Below are 15848 nucleotides of genomic sequence, written 5' to 3'. Positions count from 1 at the left end.
CATTTTGAAAGGTACCTATGCTATACCCCTGTATAATCTAGTCTACTCATACTTACCAAAAATTTGAATTCATATGACTTATAATTTATGACCAGTTATTCAAATGTCAATTTTTGATACAGAAATATTACAAAGAATATTCTACTTCAGGATATGAAATAAAATATGTTTGTTGTAATTTAAAAGTTTAAAAAAAATGGTGTGAAGTTTGAAATAATGAATCACTCTGTGTAATTTGAGACATATTATTGGATGAATACATTCCTCTCATTTATTATTTGAATTTAGAATGTCATAAATAAATTAACATAATTATTAAACTATTTCAGTTTAAAACATTATTCGCAATTAAAATTTTTTTTTATATATTAACCTAAATATTATAAATTTATATGATTATAAATTATATAAATTATAATATATAATTTATATTCAAATTATTAATTATAATGGTGATATTTTAAAAAGGTGGATAACAAAACTTAGTTAATTATGATAAATTAAAATAAAACTATTACTGGCATTTAACTTTGTTCTTCTCGAACTATTCATAGTTTTTCTTTATACTCTGAGAAAAGACTAAACAATTTAAATAGATGGTTCCTAATTTCTATAAGTATTAACAATTTTCCTAGTTAAATATTCATCTAATTAATAAATAAAGTTAATAATACTTAAAACTTTTAGTTTTTGAACTAACCAAAAAAAATTTCAAGAACAAAAACAACATTGTACACTTTTTACAAAATCAAAGAGAATAGTATATTAATATAATATTACATTTAATTGTTAATTAATTGCCATTCTTAATTATGTAAATAATGATAAATGAAAAAACCAATGTCATAACTTGATTGTTAGTTCTTAATATTTATGAACAAATATGTACTATAGCAATCAAAAATGTATATTGAGCAAAGTTTTTTTTACTCCGTCTGTACTGGTCCACACAATATCCGAATTCATTTTAGAAGATTTTAAACAATTTAAAAATTCAGTAATTGAACCACCAACACCAAAATAATAATTTTTGGCAATCAATAAAATACTTCCTGATGGTTTTAATTTATTTTCGAATAACTTTATAAGCTTCGTATAGTTGTTTACATTATATATAGTTTCTGATGTTAAAATTAGATCATAGGTATCTTCATTAAATGTAGTAAATGATTTCCAATCACCTGAATAGTACTTGCAAACTTTTATCCTTTCTTTACAATTTACTAATACATTACTCATGGTTGTATTGGTTAATACATCCTTATTAAAATCTTGAAAGTCAACATTCTGAGCTCCAGAAATCAATGTAAAAATTCCTAAAAGGCCAGTACCACAGCCTAAATCTAAGACTGATTTTTCTTTATAGTACATGGTGTTATTGCTTAGATATTCTAAGAGATCAAGAGTACATTCCCAAAGTTTAAATCCTCCTTCATAAGTGCCAGGAATGAGATCTGAATTGTATGTATTAGGAAATTCTTGAATTAGTTTTAAAGACTTATCTCCAATGATCAATTCTGTGAATGGCAAAGTGGCCAATGTGTAAGAATTAGTTAATTCTTCTGTTTTGACCACATGGTCTTCATTTTCATAAGATTCAGACGCGTCAAACTCATCTGCATTAAAATTGAACTTGAACATTTTGAAACACAATTTTATCTGAAAAAATGAATAAATTAAAATATTATAATATTAATATAAAAATAATTTGTTGCAATATTTTGAATTCCATTTTAATCGTAGGTTATAAAAACTCATAATATGAAAAATAAAACAAATTATTATTGATTTTGATTTTCTTAAGGTGAACCAAAATGTTTGTAAAAATTATTTCTATAAAATAATAGGAATTCTATCACATAATTTCATAAATTGACATACTTAAAAAAATATTTGATCACAAGTTAATTTGTTCTAATTCCTCTGAAATATTTATTTTTTCTGATTAAGTAAGAGTTATAGAATTTTGATTGATCATAAAGAAGGAACAGATGATTAATATACACCAAAAACTACAATTAAACTATGTGTAAAATAAAGCTTAGCAATTAAAAACATTTTGTATTTAAATCTGTATAATAAGAATAGTTATTATTTATAAAATATATGAGATTATGGCATTCATTTGATGTGACTTTTCTTAATAACAAAGATAAAAATACAACAATTCCAATTATCCAAAGAGAAGATTTAACAGGGACAATTTGTTGGCAGGACAATTATAGTATCTGATGAATGGAAATCAGACTTTGTTCTTCAAAATGAACAATTATTAATGAATTGTTAGGTAATCATTCAGAAAATTTTGTAAATACTGTAAATGGGGCTTATACACAAACAATTTAATGATAAGTATTAAAATTTAAAATCTAAAGAAAAAAATGTGTAGGATATTATTGGGATTTGAAACTAATGGAAATTACAATGCCATTTAGCTAAATGTTGGTAATATTCTATGAAAAATCTAAATAGCATAACAAAAAAGCCCAAAAATTTGTTAGTACATTTTTCGGAGCGTGTATAAACCTGAGATGTAAACACCTGGACATTTCAAACCTGAACGGTATAATTCTGGAATGTAAAATCTTGGAACAGAACAAATCTGGAATACAAAATTTTTAAATCTATAAAATTCCGGACGATAAATATTCAATTCAAGGTTATTAACAGGAGGTAGTGTTTATGGGCAGACACTCAGCAACGCCACCTGACCAGGTACTTTTTAGGTATTACCTGTTGTTTTTTTTTGATTAAGTCTCTAGGCTGTCTTTTGAGTCTTATACGTTCATATCTGGGAATTGAGATAGATGATAGTTGTTTGATTAATGGGTTACTGTGAGAGTTTAATTACATAAATTTGCTAATTGATTAAATTTACATTTAATAGTCAAAAAAAAAAAAATTATATTGTAATATTGTTCCTTAAAAACCATTCTGATACTTCTGAATTCTGAACTTATATCTCTGTAAGCCACATATAACATGGGTAGAAAAATAAAAAAATAATCATTGTTAAAAATTAAAGTAATACAATTAAGGGCCGTTCTTACAATGTCCGGTTAAAGTTAACCGGCAGAATTCTGCCGTAAAAAAATCTGTTATCAGTCGGTTAGCGTAACCGACACTTTACCGTACATGTAAGAACGGCCCTTAGTATGATGTTACTAACCTGCTTAAAATTATAAAGCTGCTTTTACATTATACAAAAAAAATTATCATTCAATGAAACAAAAAAATAATTTTCATATTCTTGTACCAGTAACTCAATACTATTAAGTAAATATAATAGTGCACAGTTTATATTTTAAGTTTAAAATGATTAAATTATAATTTAAATTTAATATTTCAGTTAACGTACTTGGTTTGTTATAAAGTTAAATTTAAAAGATAAATTAACTACTTTTTTTTCAACTTTCACTTTCAATTTTTAATGATAATTATATTAAAGATAACCGCACTACCTGGCTTTATAAACTAGCTTGTTTATGTACCTGTGAAGATAACACAAGTTTTTTATTTTGTTTATCAGTCTTTACAGTGGTGCCATTTAAAAATATTTTGTTTTTTAACCCTTTTTTTTCAATATTTTTTTTTTATATTTAATTTTAAAAAAATTATTTAGCTACTTACTAAATCATTTCTTCGTCATCTTTAATCCTTATAACTTATAAGTATAAAATATTGAAATGATGACAATAGTTTTAGCGATCTTCAAAAAGTAATCAAAATTTTTTTATGAAAAATTTTCTGGTAAAAATAAAATATAAATGTTATAAATACATGGCAGTTATTAATAAAAATTACAATAATATATTGATAGAAGTGAGGAATTATATTAATTGTTTTATAGAACTAGGCATAGGCGAGACTAGGGTTACAAATTCTGGGGAGAGCTACAACCTTCCTAACAAAACTAATAATTTAAAAAAACCCATGTCTATATTAATTAGGACTATTTTTTAGGGAGCTAAATTGTAGTCAGGGATGGCTTAACCCTTTCCCCCGACCCCCCCACTACATCCTAGTTGCGCCACTAGTACTAGGGTAGTATTTATTATAAATTATATTTTGTACTTTTAACCACAGATTATACTGTATGTTTATAATTATATTATATTTTAGCCTGTGATTATTATTAACTTGCGAGTTGTGTTTATAAACAATGATTTAAAATAAATTCAAAGTCATAATCATGAAAAACTTGATGAAGAACAATTGTACTTGGATTCAACATAGACTGTGCAAACAAGGAAAACTGGTACTTGTATTTTTCATGTAAGACAACAATAATTTAATATTATACACAATATTAAAATAACGAAATGTATGTATCTATGATCTACTCCCTCAATCATTCATTGTAAATAGTATAGAAATTGTGTAAATACCTCAAAGCTGACATCCTTTTCTATATACAGTTTTATAATTCTGTAAAAATTAAAACAATTGTTCAGAATAATTTACCAAAATAATTTATTTATTTATTATGTTTTAATATTTTTCTTTTATAAAATATTATTCAATAATCTATAAAAAACAGTAAAACAACAATGACCGATTTTACTTTATAATTTGTACTTACAAATTATTTTTACAGCATCTTAAATATCTGGAAAATTTAATATTGTTAAATTGAGTTTAAATGTTTAAATACATTATAGTTATATTAGACAACATATTTTGGCTTTTTTACAACAAATATAAATAATTTACACCATTAAAAATTAAAAGCATTGGTAAGGTGTTCTGAAGTCAAATTGGTTGACTTTATTTCATTATTATTTGACACTATAATTATAGAGAACAAGTTTTTTATGCAAAACAATACATATATTAGAATATGTATATAGTTAAACATCAACCATTTTAAAAATATGCAAGGAAATGCATAGGAACAATGTTTTAATTTGATTTTTATTAATAATTAAAATGGAATTAAAAGTAAGTTATAAACTTTATATTGTATAAAATATTCAGGACAATATAAATTATATCTATTATATATTCAATTCAAATGCTCAAAATAGTCCATGAAAATCAAAAGTATAATCAAAACATTGAACAAATTTAAATTATTTGAATAATGTTTATAAAACACACAATATTTGTGCAATTATCTTATACTATTATTATTATATATTTTTATTAATTTTTATTCAAATATAAAAAAAAAAAGACTATAAAATCTACGTATTTAGAAATGTGGATATTTTTATCAAAATAATTATTGTTGAGAGTTACCTTCTAAAATCTTTTATGAGTTTACTATCTACATCAAGTCTGGTCTTTAATGACAATACAAACAGGTACAGATGAGGCTTTTATTGGGGGAGGGGGCAAAGTCTGTAGTTTGACCAACTCTACAACTTGATTTTGTTATCTTGTTGGAGCCATTTCATTAGTATACTGTTAAAAACTTTTTATTTTATAAATCAATAACAAAATCAAGTTGAATACTAATTATGAAAAAAAATACTTATTACAATTTATTAGATATAAATAAAGGCGGATAAGTGGGATTCGGTCTGCTATAAAAATACAGTAGGTATCACTGATAACCAGGGGTCGCAATTGAATGGTCGGTCTTAAAAGGAATATTGGGCTATTGGAATATTAAAAACTAATTATACCATAATCTGTTGATCAAGTGTGCAATTATAATCTTAAACACACTTTGTGCTTTATATACAAAGTAAAGTATTCATACTTATCAGCGAATAAAAACACAATTTTCATAATAATAAAAGAATATTATGCTGCATGTAATAATATAAATAATATACCTAAACAAATAGTGGTCGTTCACCAGATACTTAAAATTTTGAATGTAGCCCATATTTTGGGAAAGTTTGGCGATCCCTACTGTAAAAACTAAAAAGTGTTAAATTTGAATGATTTTGATAAATTTTGTCAAAATTTGAACATCATTACTTATAAAAAAAACTGTACCAATGTATTTCTGATATTTTTCAATTAGTATAATATGAACAATTGATGAGGAACCTTGTATTAATTTTCAAACTCATTGACCAAGCAAAACAATTATTTACACATTTATATAAAAAGAAAATTTTAATTTCCATAAATAGTTTAAAAAAAGTAAAATATTTTGAATATCTTGACTTGCATGGAAAATGATCATATAAACTATCTATTATTAAGGTCATTTATTTTTGATTTGCTACAAGAAAAAAACCAAAATTTGTCTATAACTAGTATTGCGTAAAAATTCTAGTTATTTCTTAATTTTTCTATTGTTCGTTAGCCAGTAGGAAATACTTAATAAATTAATTTCCATAGGAGATATCATGAAAACTATGTTTGGTATGCTAGTACCTACAAACATTGAAATTTATAATCCCACTAACCCCTTCAATTTATAATCTATTTCACTATAACAATTATTTTCAAATCAATTGGACATTATGTACAGTTATTCAGTTTTTCATAAATGGGTAACTGAACAATTTATAAAACAATTTTATAGGGGGTATTATGACCACCCTTTCCCCTAGGCAACTGCTTTTCATATTGTTTAATTGATTTAGTCTATATTATACATTCATACGATCATTTATACTTTTTTGAATATAATTGCCGATTTTTTTCAATTAAACTAAATTCTGTCTACTAAACACAAAAAATACCATTATTATTTTAATAATAAAAAATATGATATTATCAAAAAAATTAATTAAGTAGTTTAGTAAAATTCTATAAAAAAAAAAAATTAATAATTTATTATATATTATATTATAATATAAATTGATAAAATAAGTTATGAATTGGATATTTAAGAGATTAATTAATAGAAAAAACACAATCAAAATAATACTGAATAATATATTATATTATATATATACTTGTAATTCAAGAAAAACGATGAGAAATCAATATCACTTAAATAAAATCCTAACATTATAAATTAATCATTAATGATCACGCTAAGAAAAAAATTGTATATAATATGATATATTCATGCAAAAATAACACAAAATTAACATATAAATAATTAAGTATTAATAAAAAAATTAATATTAAAATGTGATTGAACTTATTAACATTATTTGTATATACATAGCCCCAATTTCTTACTTTATTTTTGTATATTTTGCTGAAATATATTTGATTTACTTATTAATCATTGACCGTTTTTCTTTTTATTATTTACTAGCGATGGGCTCTTGAACTTATCAAAATCTCAAACACCCTGAACTTCGAGAAATTTAAAGTTTATTGGTAATTAATACTCGAAATCAATAATTTTGAACTTGAGCAGTAATTGATACTATTATAAAATATATAATAGTTTAATTAAAAATGTGTAAGAAGAACATTAATAATGAATATTATAACTTTCTATCAGTCACAACAGGTTTATTTGTGTTTAAAATTAAAATGGATAAATAAATAAAATTTAAGTGTGAGTGAAAAATGGATTCAAGTTTGAGAAAAATACAAAGTTAGAATTTGAATTTGTGATAATTGATGTTTGTGTCATTGCTATGAATTATTATACAAAATATTACTTATTAGTTCAAGTTTTAGTTAGTATAAAGCTGTTGTATGGTTGTTCATTCTGTATGAATTTATCATAAATCATATGAACTAGAATATAAGATTATAATATGAACGCCATATCCCTTAAATTTATATTTTTTATAAAGCTTCTGATATTATACATTAATGGGATAACTGAATCAAAATAATTTGTATATATATATTTGAAGCATATTGTTATTTTAATAATTAATTTAATGCACATAAATAAATAATACATTGTTACTAATAGACAGCAAAAAAAATATATGTTTAATAAAAATATAATTTATTATTTATTATTACCTTTTAAGTATTTACAACTGATACCTTTTGTAAGCTTTAAAAGAAAATTCTAAAAACTAATAGTTGTGTTTTATTAGTTATCTGACTTTTGAATGTGATAATAATATACTTACTACTTTCTTTCAAAAATAAGGATACGAGAGGATAATGTAAACTCCTTATTACATTAAAAACAGTATATTTTGTATACTGTAAATTGTTACTCATTTCCTAAAATTGTAAAATACGAAATCAGTTTGAGATCTTTAATACAATAGTTATTAATATATATTTTTATTTGATACAAATCTGGAAGTCAAGTTAAAAAAAATTATAAATATTGTACAGTTATTCAATTTTTACACTATTTTTTATTATTTTTTTTATTTTTTTAACGAAAGACAGAAATAAACTTAGAGTTTGCATAATGAAAACCTTATTTGATAAGTGTAGTAATGTGTATAACACACAAAAATAGATTAAAATATTATGTATAATTATGTTTAAATAATTAACACTGTTATTATAAGTTAAAAAAAATGTTCATTACAAGTAACTATACTCAATAAATTATTACACACTATGATATTTCCTAAATTAGTTAGACATATGCTGAACGATCAAACACAAACAAACACAAATCATTAAGATGGTAGCTACAATATGAAATTTTTTATTAAAACTCAATTAGCTAAATGACTCCATTACTCCTAATTCTAAATAAGATATAAAACACTATCATTAATTCTCATATCAATAAAAAAAAAAAAATTAAAATAAAGTAATTAATATATTTATAATTAATTGTTAATACTATCTATATTCTAATGTAATTTGTGGATGTCATCTAAACCTATCTCTTTATTATTTAAACCTAACTTACTACATACTCTTTAATTTGGAAAATTTGCTTACAGTTCTGAATAATACTGACTTTTAATCTTTACTACTTTTTAAGAATAATTATCACTCACACAAAAATGTTGTATCAAGACACATATGATAGAAAAAAAATTACACACAAATCTTTAAGCCTAAGTTTCCTTTCTTTTTGTCAATATAAACTGAGGAATTAAGTTTTAAAAAAAGATTCCTGATGACCTGCACAAGTTTAAATTTCTGCGGGTTGGAATTCTCCTGACCCAAACCCCTTACGTAACATTTTGGGTCAGCTCATACTTTTTTTAACCTGTGCACAAATAAAACAAATATTCTACTTTAAACCTGTTTAATAAATACATGTTTATAGATCTAGTCACGACTTAGAGCCAATCGTACAACATTTCAATAGAATAATTTAACTGAAAATTTTTAGATTGTACAAAATACAAATTTCAATTTATATATATCCAACTATACAATTAATTAATACATTATTAAAAATATAAATTGGTTGAACTGATAATTTAAACCAATGACTACAATTTGTAATAAATAGCAAATAAGTATTTTAAATAGTAGTTACTAAAAATTATTAATTGCGTAATAGGGTTTTAAAATTTAAATATATAATTTAGATTTTAGATAGTACTAAATAATAAAAGGTTGTATATCTGAATCAGTTTGTACACACTTATAAATATAAAAGTTTTATGAATTAAAATGTTTTATTTTTACTTCAGTTATATGATATGTTAACTAAAATAAATGTCAATATACTTCAGAAGTGTCTTTTTTAAATAATTCTTTAATTTATAAATAATATAATGTTAATAAAATATAATATAGGTGAATCAAGTATTTATTATAATTAGTGGTTTTATAAATTCTATGTAATAATGGCTCTAAGCGTAAAATCAAAATGTGTATATTGAAGTTTTATAATACAATTATTTATGTTAATAACAGATAAAGGTTAAAAAGAAATTTAATTTACCTTAGGTAGTTAGTATCTTCCTCTTCCACCTCGTCCAAAAGCACCTCTACCACCACGACTTGGGTTTACAGGACCTCTTCCAGATATTCCTCTTATAGGGCCACCTCCTCTTCCACGAACACCTCCTCTTCCTCTTCCACCAAAACTACTTCCTTCACCACTGGCAAAATTACTGCCGCTAAATCCACTACTAAAATCATTGTAACCGCTATCAAAACCACCTAAGAAATAACACAAAATAAAATTAGTATAATAATAAATAGTAATTAAAATTATGTATTACTATTGTAAGGTCCGGGTCTTGCAGCTCCACCTCCTCGCAAAGGACCATTACTTCCTCTTATAGGTCCGGCACCAAAACTTTGTTGATAGCCATCACTGAAACTATTATCCCAAGCACTAGTTGATGGACCTCCCCAATTACCTCCTCGAGAACTAGGGCCTGACTCCCACGGGTCAGGGTCATTACCACCTGAAATGTTATACAATTTATATGGAATAAATATGTATATATTATTAAGAAGCAATATATTATAAATAAATTTAATAATTTTTACTTCTCCATCCTCCACCTCTTCCAAAATTTCTCATTGTTGGTTCCCAGGCATTTCGATTATCACTACCCCAATTATCGGCAGAATTACTGTTATTTCTAGCATTTACTCTAGCCATTTCTTCTTTACTCAATGCTTTTTTTACATCAATTTTTTTCCCTTTTATTATATGTGATCCTTTTACTGTTAAACAAAATTATATGGTAAAATTAAAAAAATATTTGAATGAAATATGTATACTTGAAACTTACAACATATTTTATCAACTGGATCATAATCATCAAATTCAACAAAACCAAATCCTCTTTTTTTGCCCGTTTCTTTATGAACAACTAGGGCAGCAGAAGTAACATTACCATACGGAGAAAAATATTCTTTTAAGTCTTCCTCGGTTATGCTGTCATTTAACAGACCTACAAACAATTTTTTAACCGTTGCCCCTGCTTCAGGTTTTCCAATATCCTATTAAAATATATATTTGATTAATTATTTTAATCACAATCAAGTAATATTGTATTACAGTTTTTGGAACAGCTCTCTTAGGTTCTACTGTCCGACCATCTATCTTGTGAGGACGTGCACCTTGTGCATCATCAACCATATGAGCTGCAGCATAAGTAATGAAGCCAAATCCTCTTGATCGTTTAGTCTGTGGATCTTTCATTACAACAACATCCATGATTTCACCCCATTGTTCAAAATATTTTTTGAGATTTTCATCTGTAGTTTTATAGTCTAATCCACCGACAAATAATTTACGTAAATGTTCAGGCTCCCTCTAAAACAAAAAAGTAAATGGCTTATCTATATATTATATAAAAATTTGTTTGTCTTTCTGTCTTTGTGTCCTTAATGTATTCCTAAATGGTTGGACTGATTTTGATGACTTTTTTGTGTGTTTAAGTGGTTCCCAATATGATTTAGTTTCACTAATGGACCCGGTAGATTAGGGAGGTAAACGAGGGAGGTTCTCAAATGGGGATTTTAATATTTACGGTGGAAATTGTTGTTTATAAATGGTTGCTATTGGTTATAGGAGAAATGATTAGTAAAAATTATGGTACAATTTATTATTTTATTAGTTTCCATTGGTGAATTGGGCAGATCAGGAGCATGCATTAAATCAAATTTTTCCACATTTCCAAGGAGTTAAACAATCACAATTTTTTTAAAGTTGTAATTTTTTACATGCAACAAAGGGCGCGGGATCTGCTAGTATTAAATAGAATACATTAGATTTGTATTTGAAATAAGTAAAGTTATTTTTAAACATTGATCAAAGGGTTAACAATCATTGGTAAACTATACATACATATGTACATAGTAATGAATGTATTAAACATTTTAACAGTACATAGTAAAATTGAAAACTTCTTGCTAGGTAATTTCAATGTTTTTATGTTTTCAAAAATATGTATGGTTACAGTTTAGTAATGTTGTTTTAAACAATACTTCCTACTAATTTTATTGTAAAATTAAAAATTAAATATAATGTTGGAAAAATGCTTGAGATACTAATACTATACATAATATTTGGGGGATAAAACCCTAAGGTCAAAATCCAAAAGTATTGCCAACTATACTAAAGAGTATTGCCATAGTGTAATAAACAGGTAACAGAAGTTATGACATACCAAAACATCAATAATTATTAGTAGGAAAAATTAAGGAAAATTATGTTATAGTTCAGGGGTGGCCAGCGAGAAGAGACTTGCGAACCACCAAATATATTAATAAAAATTGAAGAGCTAAGATGTAAAAAAAAAAGGTCATAGTATTATATATTATATGACTTTTTTTTTTTACATCTTGGCTCTTACGTTAATTTACGTCTAATGTTACGTTAAGATGCGAGCCGCAAAAGTCTAAAACGCGAGCCACGGTTTGGCCAACCCTGGTATAGTAGAATAGAACAAAAAATGTGCAGAATGTGTTCTATTTAGGTAAGAACAAAATATAATCAAATCTAGAAATCAGGTAAATTTGTTGTTTGTACAGTTATTTTATTGTACATTAACTTGGGCACTTGGCAGAGAATTTGGGTCAGAGAAAAATAATATTTGGTCTTAACTGATTTCTTTAATTAATCATATTAGTATGATTACAGAAATCAGATAAAAATAGAAATAAAAAATAAATTATACATAAATTTATAATAGTATATTAATACATTTTGAATTATTGTGTTGTTATGATATGCAGTGCTCCAATTAGGGGGGGGGGTCAAAGGGGTCGGAGCTCCCCTACTATTTTTATTTTTTTTGCGTACCCCTACTAAATTTTTTTACTTGGACGGGGGGACTGTACAAAATAATGTCCGAAATAAATTTTATTAAAATGTGGATTTTAATTGATGTCTATTATATAAAAAGTTTTACTATTTTTCATATCAAAAATATAAGATTCTGAGTGGAACGATGAATGTATTGATTTTACAATGATTTTTTTTTTAATTTTTTAATTTTTTTTTTTTTGTGTCTGTGTACACGATAAGTAGTCGAAATAATGCTTCGATTTTCAACTTCAGTATCTTGTTCGATTGGAAAGTGAATATCGTTGGTGCATTGGGGAGGTCGAAATTTAAAATTTCCAGTAATTTTCAAAAGCGCCGTGAAAAACAAAAGAAAAATTAAGGAAAAACGGGAATTTTTACGCAAAATTGAATTTGGTTTTTGGTGTAACTTTAAAACAAATGACCGTAGATACATGAAATTTTTAATGGTAGTTTATATTTCCATTTTCTATACACGATAACATTTTCAAAATATTTTGATTTATTTTGAACTGTATAGAGACATTTTCATTTTCAATTTTTTTTAGTTTTTTTTCTAAAAATATCAATTAAATTTTAATTGTTGATTAAAAAAGCTTGAAAATTTAATAGAAGGCTCCAAGTATATTGTTTCAAAAGCAGATGAAAAATATTAAAAATCCTTAGTCACAGTTTTTTTTTTATAAGCATTTAAAGTTCAAAAATTGATAAAATATGGAAAAATCACGAAAATTAAAAATTATTTTGAGTTAAGAATTCGTAAAAATTTTTCTTTTTAAATCTAAGAATTTAAAATGTAATACAAGATTCCTTATAAGATTATCTACCTTTATCAAACAAAAAATATCTATAAGAAAGTCAAATTAAATTTTTATGATCGTTTGAAATTCAAATTTTTACAACATTGGATATTCACTCGATTTCTCATGTAGTGATTTTCTTATTTTGTTGTAATTCAAAAACGAATAACTGTAGATACATGAAAATTTTACTGAATGTTTATATTAGCATTTCCTATACACCATACAATTTTGAAAATATTTTGACTCTTTTTGAGCTGTTTACAGACATTTTCGGTTTTCAATTTTTTTAGTTTTTTTTTTCTATAAATATCAATAAATTAAGTTTTATCTGTTGGGCCAAAAAGTGTAAAAATTTAATACAAAGCTCCTGATATATTGTTACAATATCAGTTGAAAAATATTAAAAATACATAGGTAAAATTTTTTTTTATAAGCATTTAAAGATCGAATTTTGACAAAATTTATCAAATTTTAAATTGAATAATTATTTTGTAGTTAAAAATTTATAAAATGTTCAACTTTTGTACATAAGAATTGAAAATTTAGAAGATTCCCTGTGAGTAATTAATTCTGTTACAAAAAAATCTAAAAAATACATTTACACAGTTTACTTTTATAGCCATTTTAAGTTCAAATTTGGACGAAATTACATATTGTATAACGCGTTATAAGTACCTAATGGATATTGTTATATGATTAATTTGGAATTTATTATAGGTACCTATTAAAGGTCAATTTTTTTTTAATACCATGTATAATATTATATCTTATACCTAGACTGACATACCGTCTCCGCTCAGAATCGTTTTCCTTATACAATGATATTATATCATTGAATTCAAATTTAATACTATCCATTATACAGTGACCCACTTGTAATCTACTGTACAGCAGAGCGACATCCACTTACCCACCTTTTTTTTTCATATTAGTTTATTAATTAATTATAATATCAGCCTGTGTTTTGCCTATATAGTCAGTAGTTCACAGATCATAGATTATATACAAGTAAATTATTTAAGGCACAGATATTGTGCTAGTACTATTTTAAATTGAGTTCCGAATGAAATGTTATCAGTTTCAGTTAAAGTTATCATTTATCAGTGTTTTTGAATTTTTTTATGCAAATTATTAAAATATGTAGTTACTTTTGAATCAAAAACAATAATTATTAATTTTGTTATCTATTTAGTAAATTGAATAACCAGGTAGATTATTATAATTTTTTTTTCTTCTGTAACAATGTTAGATGTAGATATTGCTATCAAAATATACTATACCTATCTAGAATTAAAAATGTATGTAAGGCAGGAGTGTGGGGGGGAATACATGGGGCCTTGCCGTTCATGGGCCTGTGTTGAGTAATTGTGCTCTTAGAACGCAGTATTTAGATCGTTGGATTGAGCTCCTCTGCTTAATTTTTCCCAATTCGAGCACTGATGATATCTAAATGTATAGATATTATCAACTACCTAATTAGTAGAAAAGCGTGGCAATAATTCATTTTAAAATAGTAAAAGCAAATAATTATTCGATCCATAGGTACTTTACGATACTTAAATTTCTTTTTAATGCATAATTATTGATGTTGATTAGGTACCTATTAGATATATTTAAAAAAAATTGTTGTATTTTTTTTTATTAATTACAGAGGGTAGTTAATTAAGCGTTTAAATTTATTTGAATACAAATAAGAAATTACCCGAATTAATTGTTAGAAACTACCTCAGAGAAATAAATAGCCATAATTCAATATTATTCATCATTACTGTACAATGTACATAAACAGTAAATTATCCAACATTTATTACCTATCAATATCGCAATGCAAATTGAGAAAACCAAGTTTTTGTATTACTTCATTGTAGGTACGCTAACCAAAAGTTACATATTCTTATAGTATACAGTTTTAATTAATTATTTTAGCAGATCGATTTGTTATTCCTATAACTATAAATTAGTTGTAACCCATTTTTAAACATTAAAGACAATAATTAAAAATAATTTTCATTAAATTATCAATTTATAATGTGTTCTGGCTTTAAAATAGAGAACAAAACATATTATAAGTAAAAATTTGTGTATAGTATATACTTTACAATATTAAACACAATTATAATGCATTAAGAAATTAAGTGTTAATTAATTAATTAATTTAAATTTGTATAATATTACCATGTTTACGAGTCGTACAAATTATCTAAAGTGGACGCGAACAGATATCGTTTAGTTAAATTTTTTGGTAGTAAACGTCAAATGAAATAAAAGTTTGATATGACTAGTAGACTAGTGTTAAAATAAAAGAAAACAATGAATAAAAAAAAAAGACAGATGTGTATTAAGACTTATAAAGTTAAAAACGAGAAGAATTCTACTTCTACAATCCGCAGGATTGATTAATGATTATAATTATTGAATAAGATATAAATCACAGAAGCGTCAGGCACTCGGGCAAGAATGAACTATGAAACTTTGAAACGTAAACACTAAACACTAAAGTCTATAAAAAATAAAAAATA

The 15848-nt window shown here is 24.9% G+C and overlaps 2 protein-coding genes across 4 annotated transcripts; both read right to left on the bottom strand.

The window, feature by feature from the left end:
* Window positions 1-232: 232 nt before the first annotated feature.
* Window positions 233-4469, bottom strand: LOC100162706 (histidine protein methyltransferase 1 homolog). Of its 2 annotated transcripts, none has more exons than XM_016801240.2 (2): window positions 3631-4469; window positions 233-1659 (listed from the first exon to the last, which is right to left on the bottom strand). In XM_016801240.2, exon 2 carries the CDS (start codon window positions 1639-1641, stop codon window positions 898-900), a length of 744 nt encoding a protein of 247 aa, XP_016656729.1. In that variant the 5' UTR covers window positions 1642-1659; window positions 3631-4469; the 3' UTR covers window positions 233-897. The 2 variants fall into 2 exon arrangements, with proteins under 2 accessions (XP_016656729.1, XP_001944925.1); XM_001944890.5 differs by lacking the exon at window positions 3631-4469 and adding an exon at window positions 3170-3319.
* A 3456-nt stretch (window positions 4470-7925) lies between these two features.
* LOC100168877 (heterogeneous nuclear ribonucleoprotein A1, A2/B1 homolog) lies at window positions 7926-15848 on the bottom strand. 2 transcript variants are annotated; one of them, XM_016801239.1, is made up of 7 exons: window positions 15505-15848; window positions 10775-11032; window positions 10506-10716; window positions 10258-10437; window positions 9984-10172; window positions 9701-9921; window positions 7926-8055 (listed from the first exon to the last, which is right to left on the bottom strand). In XM_016801239.1, exons 1-6 carry the CDS (start codon window positions 15505-15507, stop codon window positions 9710-9712), a joined length of 1053 nt encoding a protein of 350 aa, XP_016656728.1. In that variant the 5' UTR covers window positions 15508-15848; the 3' UTR covers window positions 7926-8055; window positions 9701-9709. The 2 variants fall into 2 exon arrangements, with proteins under 2 accessions (XP_016656728.1, XP_001946219.1); XM_001946184.4 differs by lacking the exon at window positions 7926-8055 and adding an exon at window positions 8095-9013.

This window comes from Acyrthosiphon pisum, chromosome A2 (genome assembly GCF_005508785.2).
Source record: "Acyrthosiphon pisum isolate AL4f chromosome A2, pea_aphid_22Mar2018_4r6ur, whole genome shotgun sequence".
In the NCBI taxonomy this organism is placed as follows: Eukaryota; Metazoa; Arthropoda; class Insecta; order Hemiptera; family Aphididae; genus Acyrthosiphon; species Acyrthosiphon pisum.
The sequence above is the reverse complement of the archived record's forward strand: the minus strand, read 5'-3'. Positions and strand labels throughout refer to the sequence as shown.

Bases quoted from the DNA above. Each gene is read 5' to 3' on its own strand.
- LOC100162706 (XM_016801240.2), bottom strand. From the start codon at position 1,641: ATGTTCAAGTTCAATTTTAATGCAGATGAGTTTGACGCGTCTGAATCT.
- LOC100168877 (XM_016801239.1), bottom strand. The intron at 10,438-10,505 runs GTAAGTTTCAAG...TTTGTTTAACAG, and splicing joins TCCAGTTGATAAAATATGTT to TAAAAGGATCACATATAATA. The intron at 9,922-9,983 runs GTAATACATAAT...GTTATTTCTTAG, and splicing joins AAGACCCGGACCTTACAATA to GTGGTTTTGATAGCGGTTAC.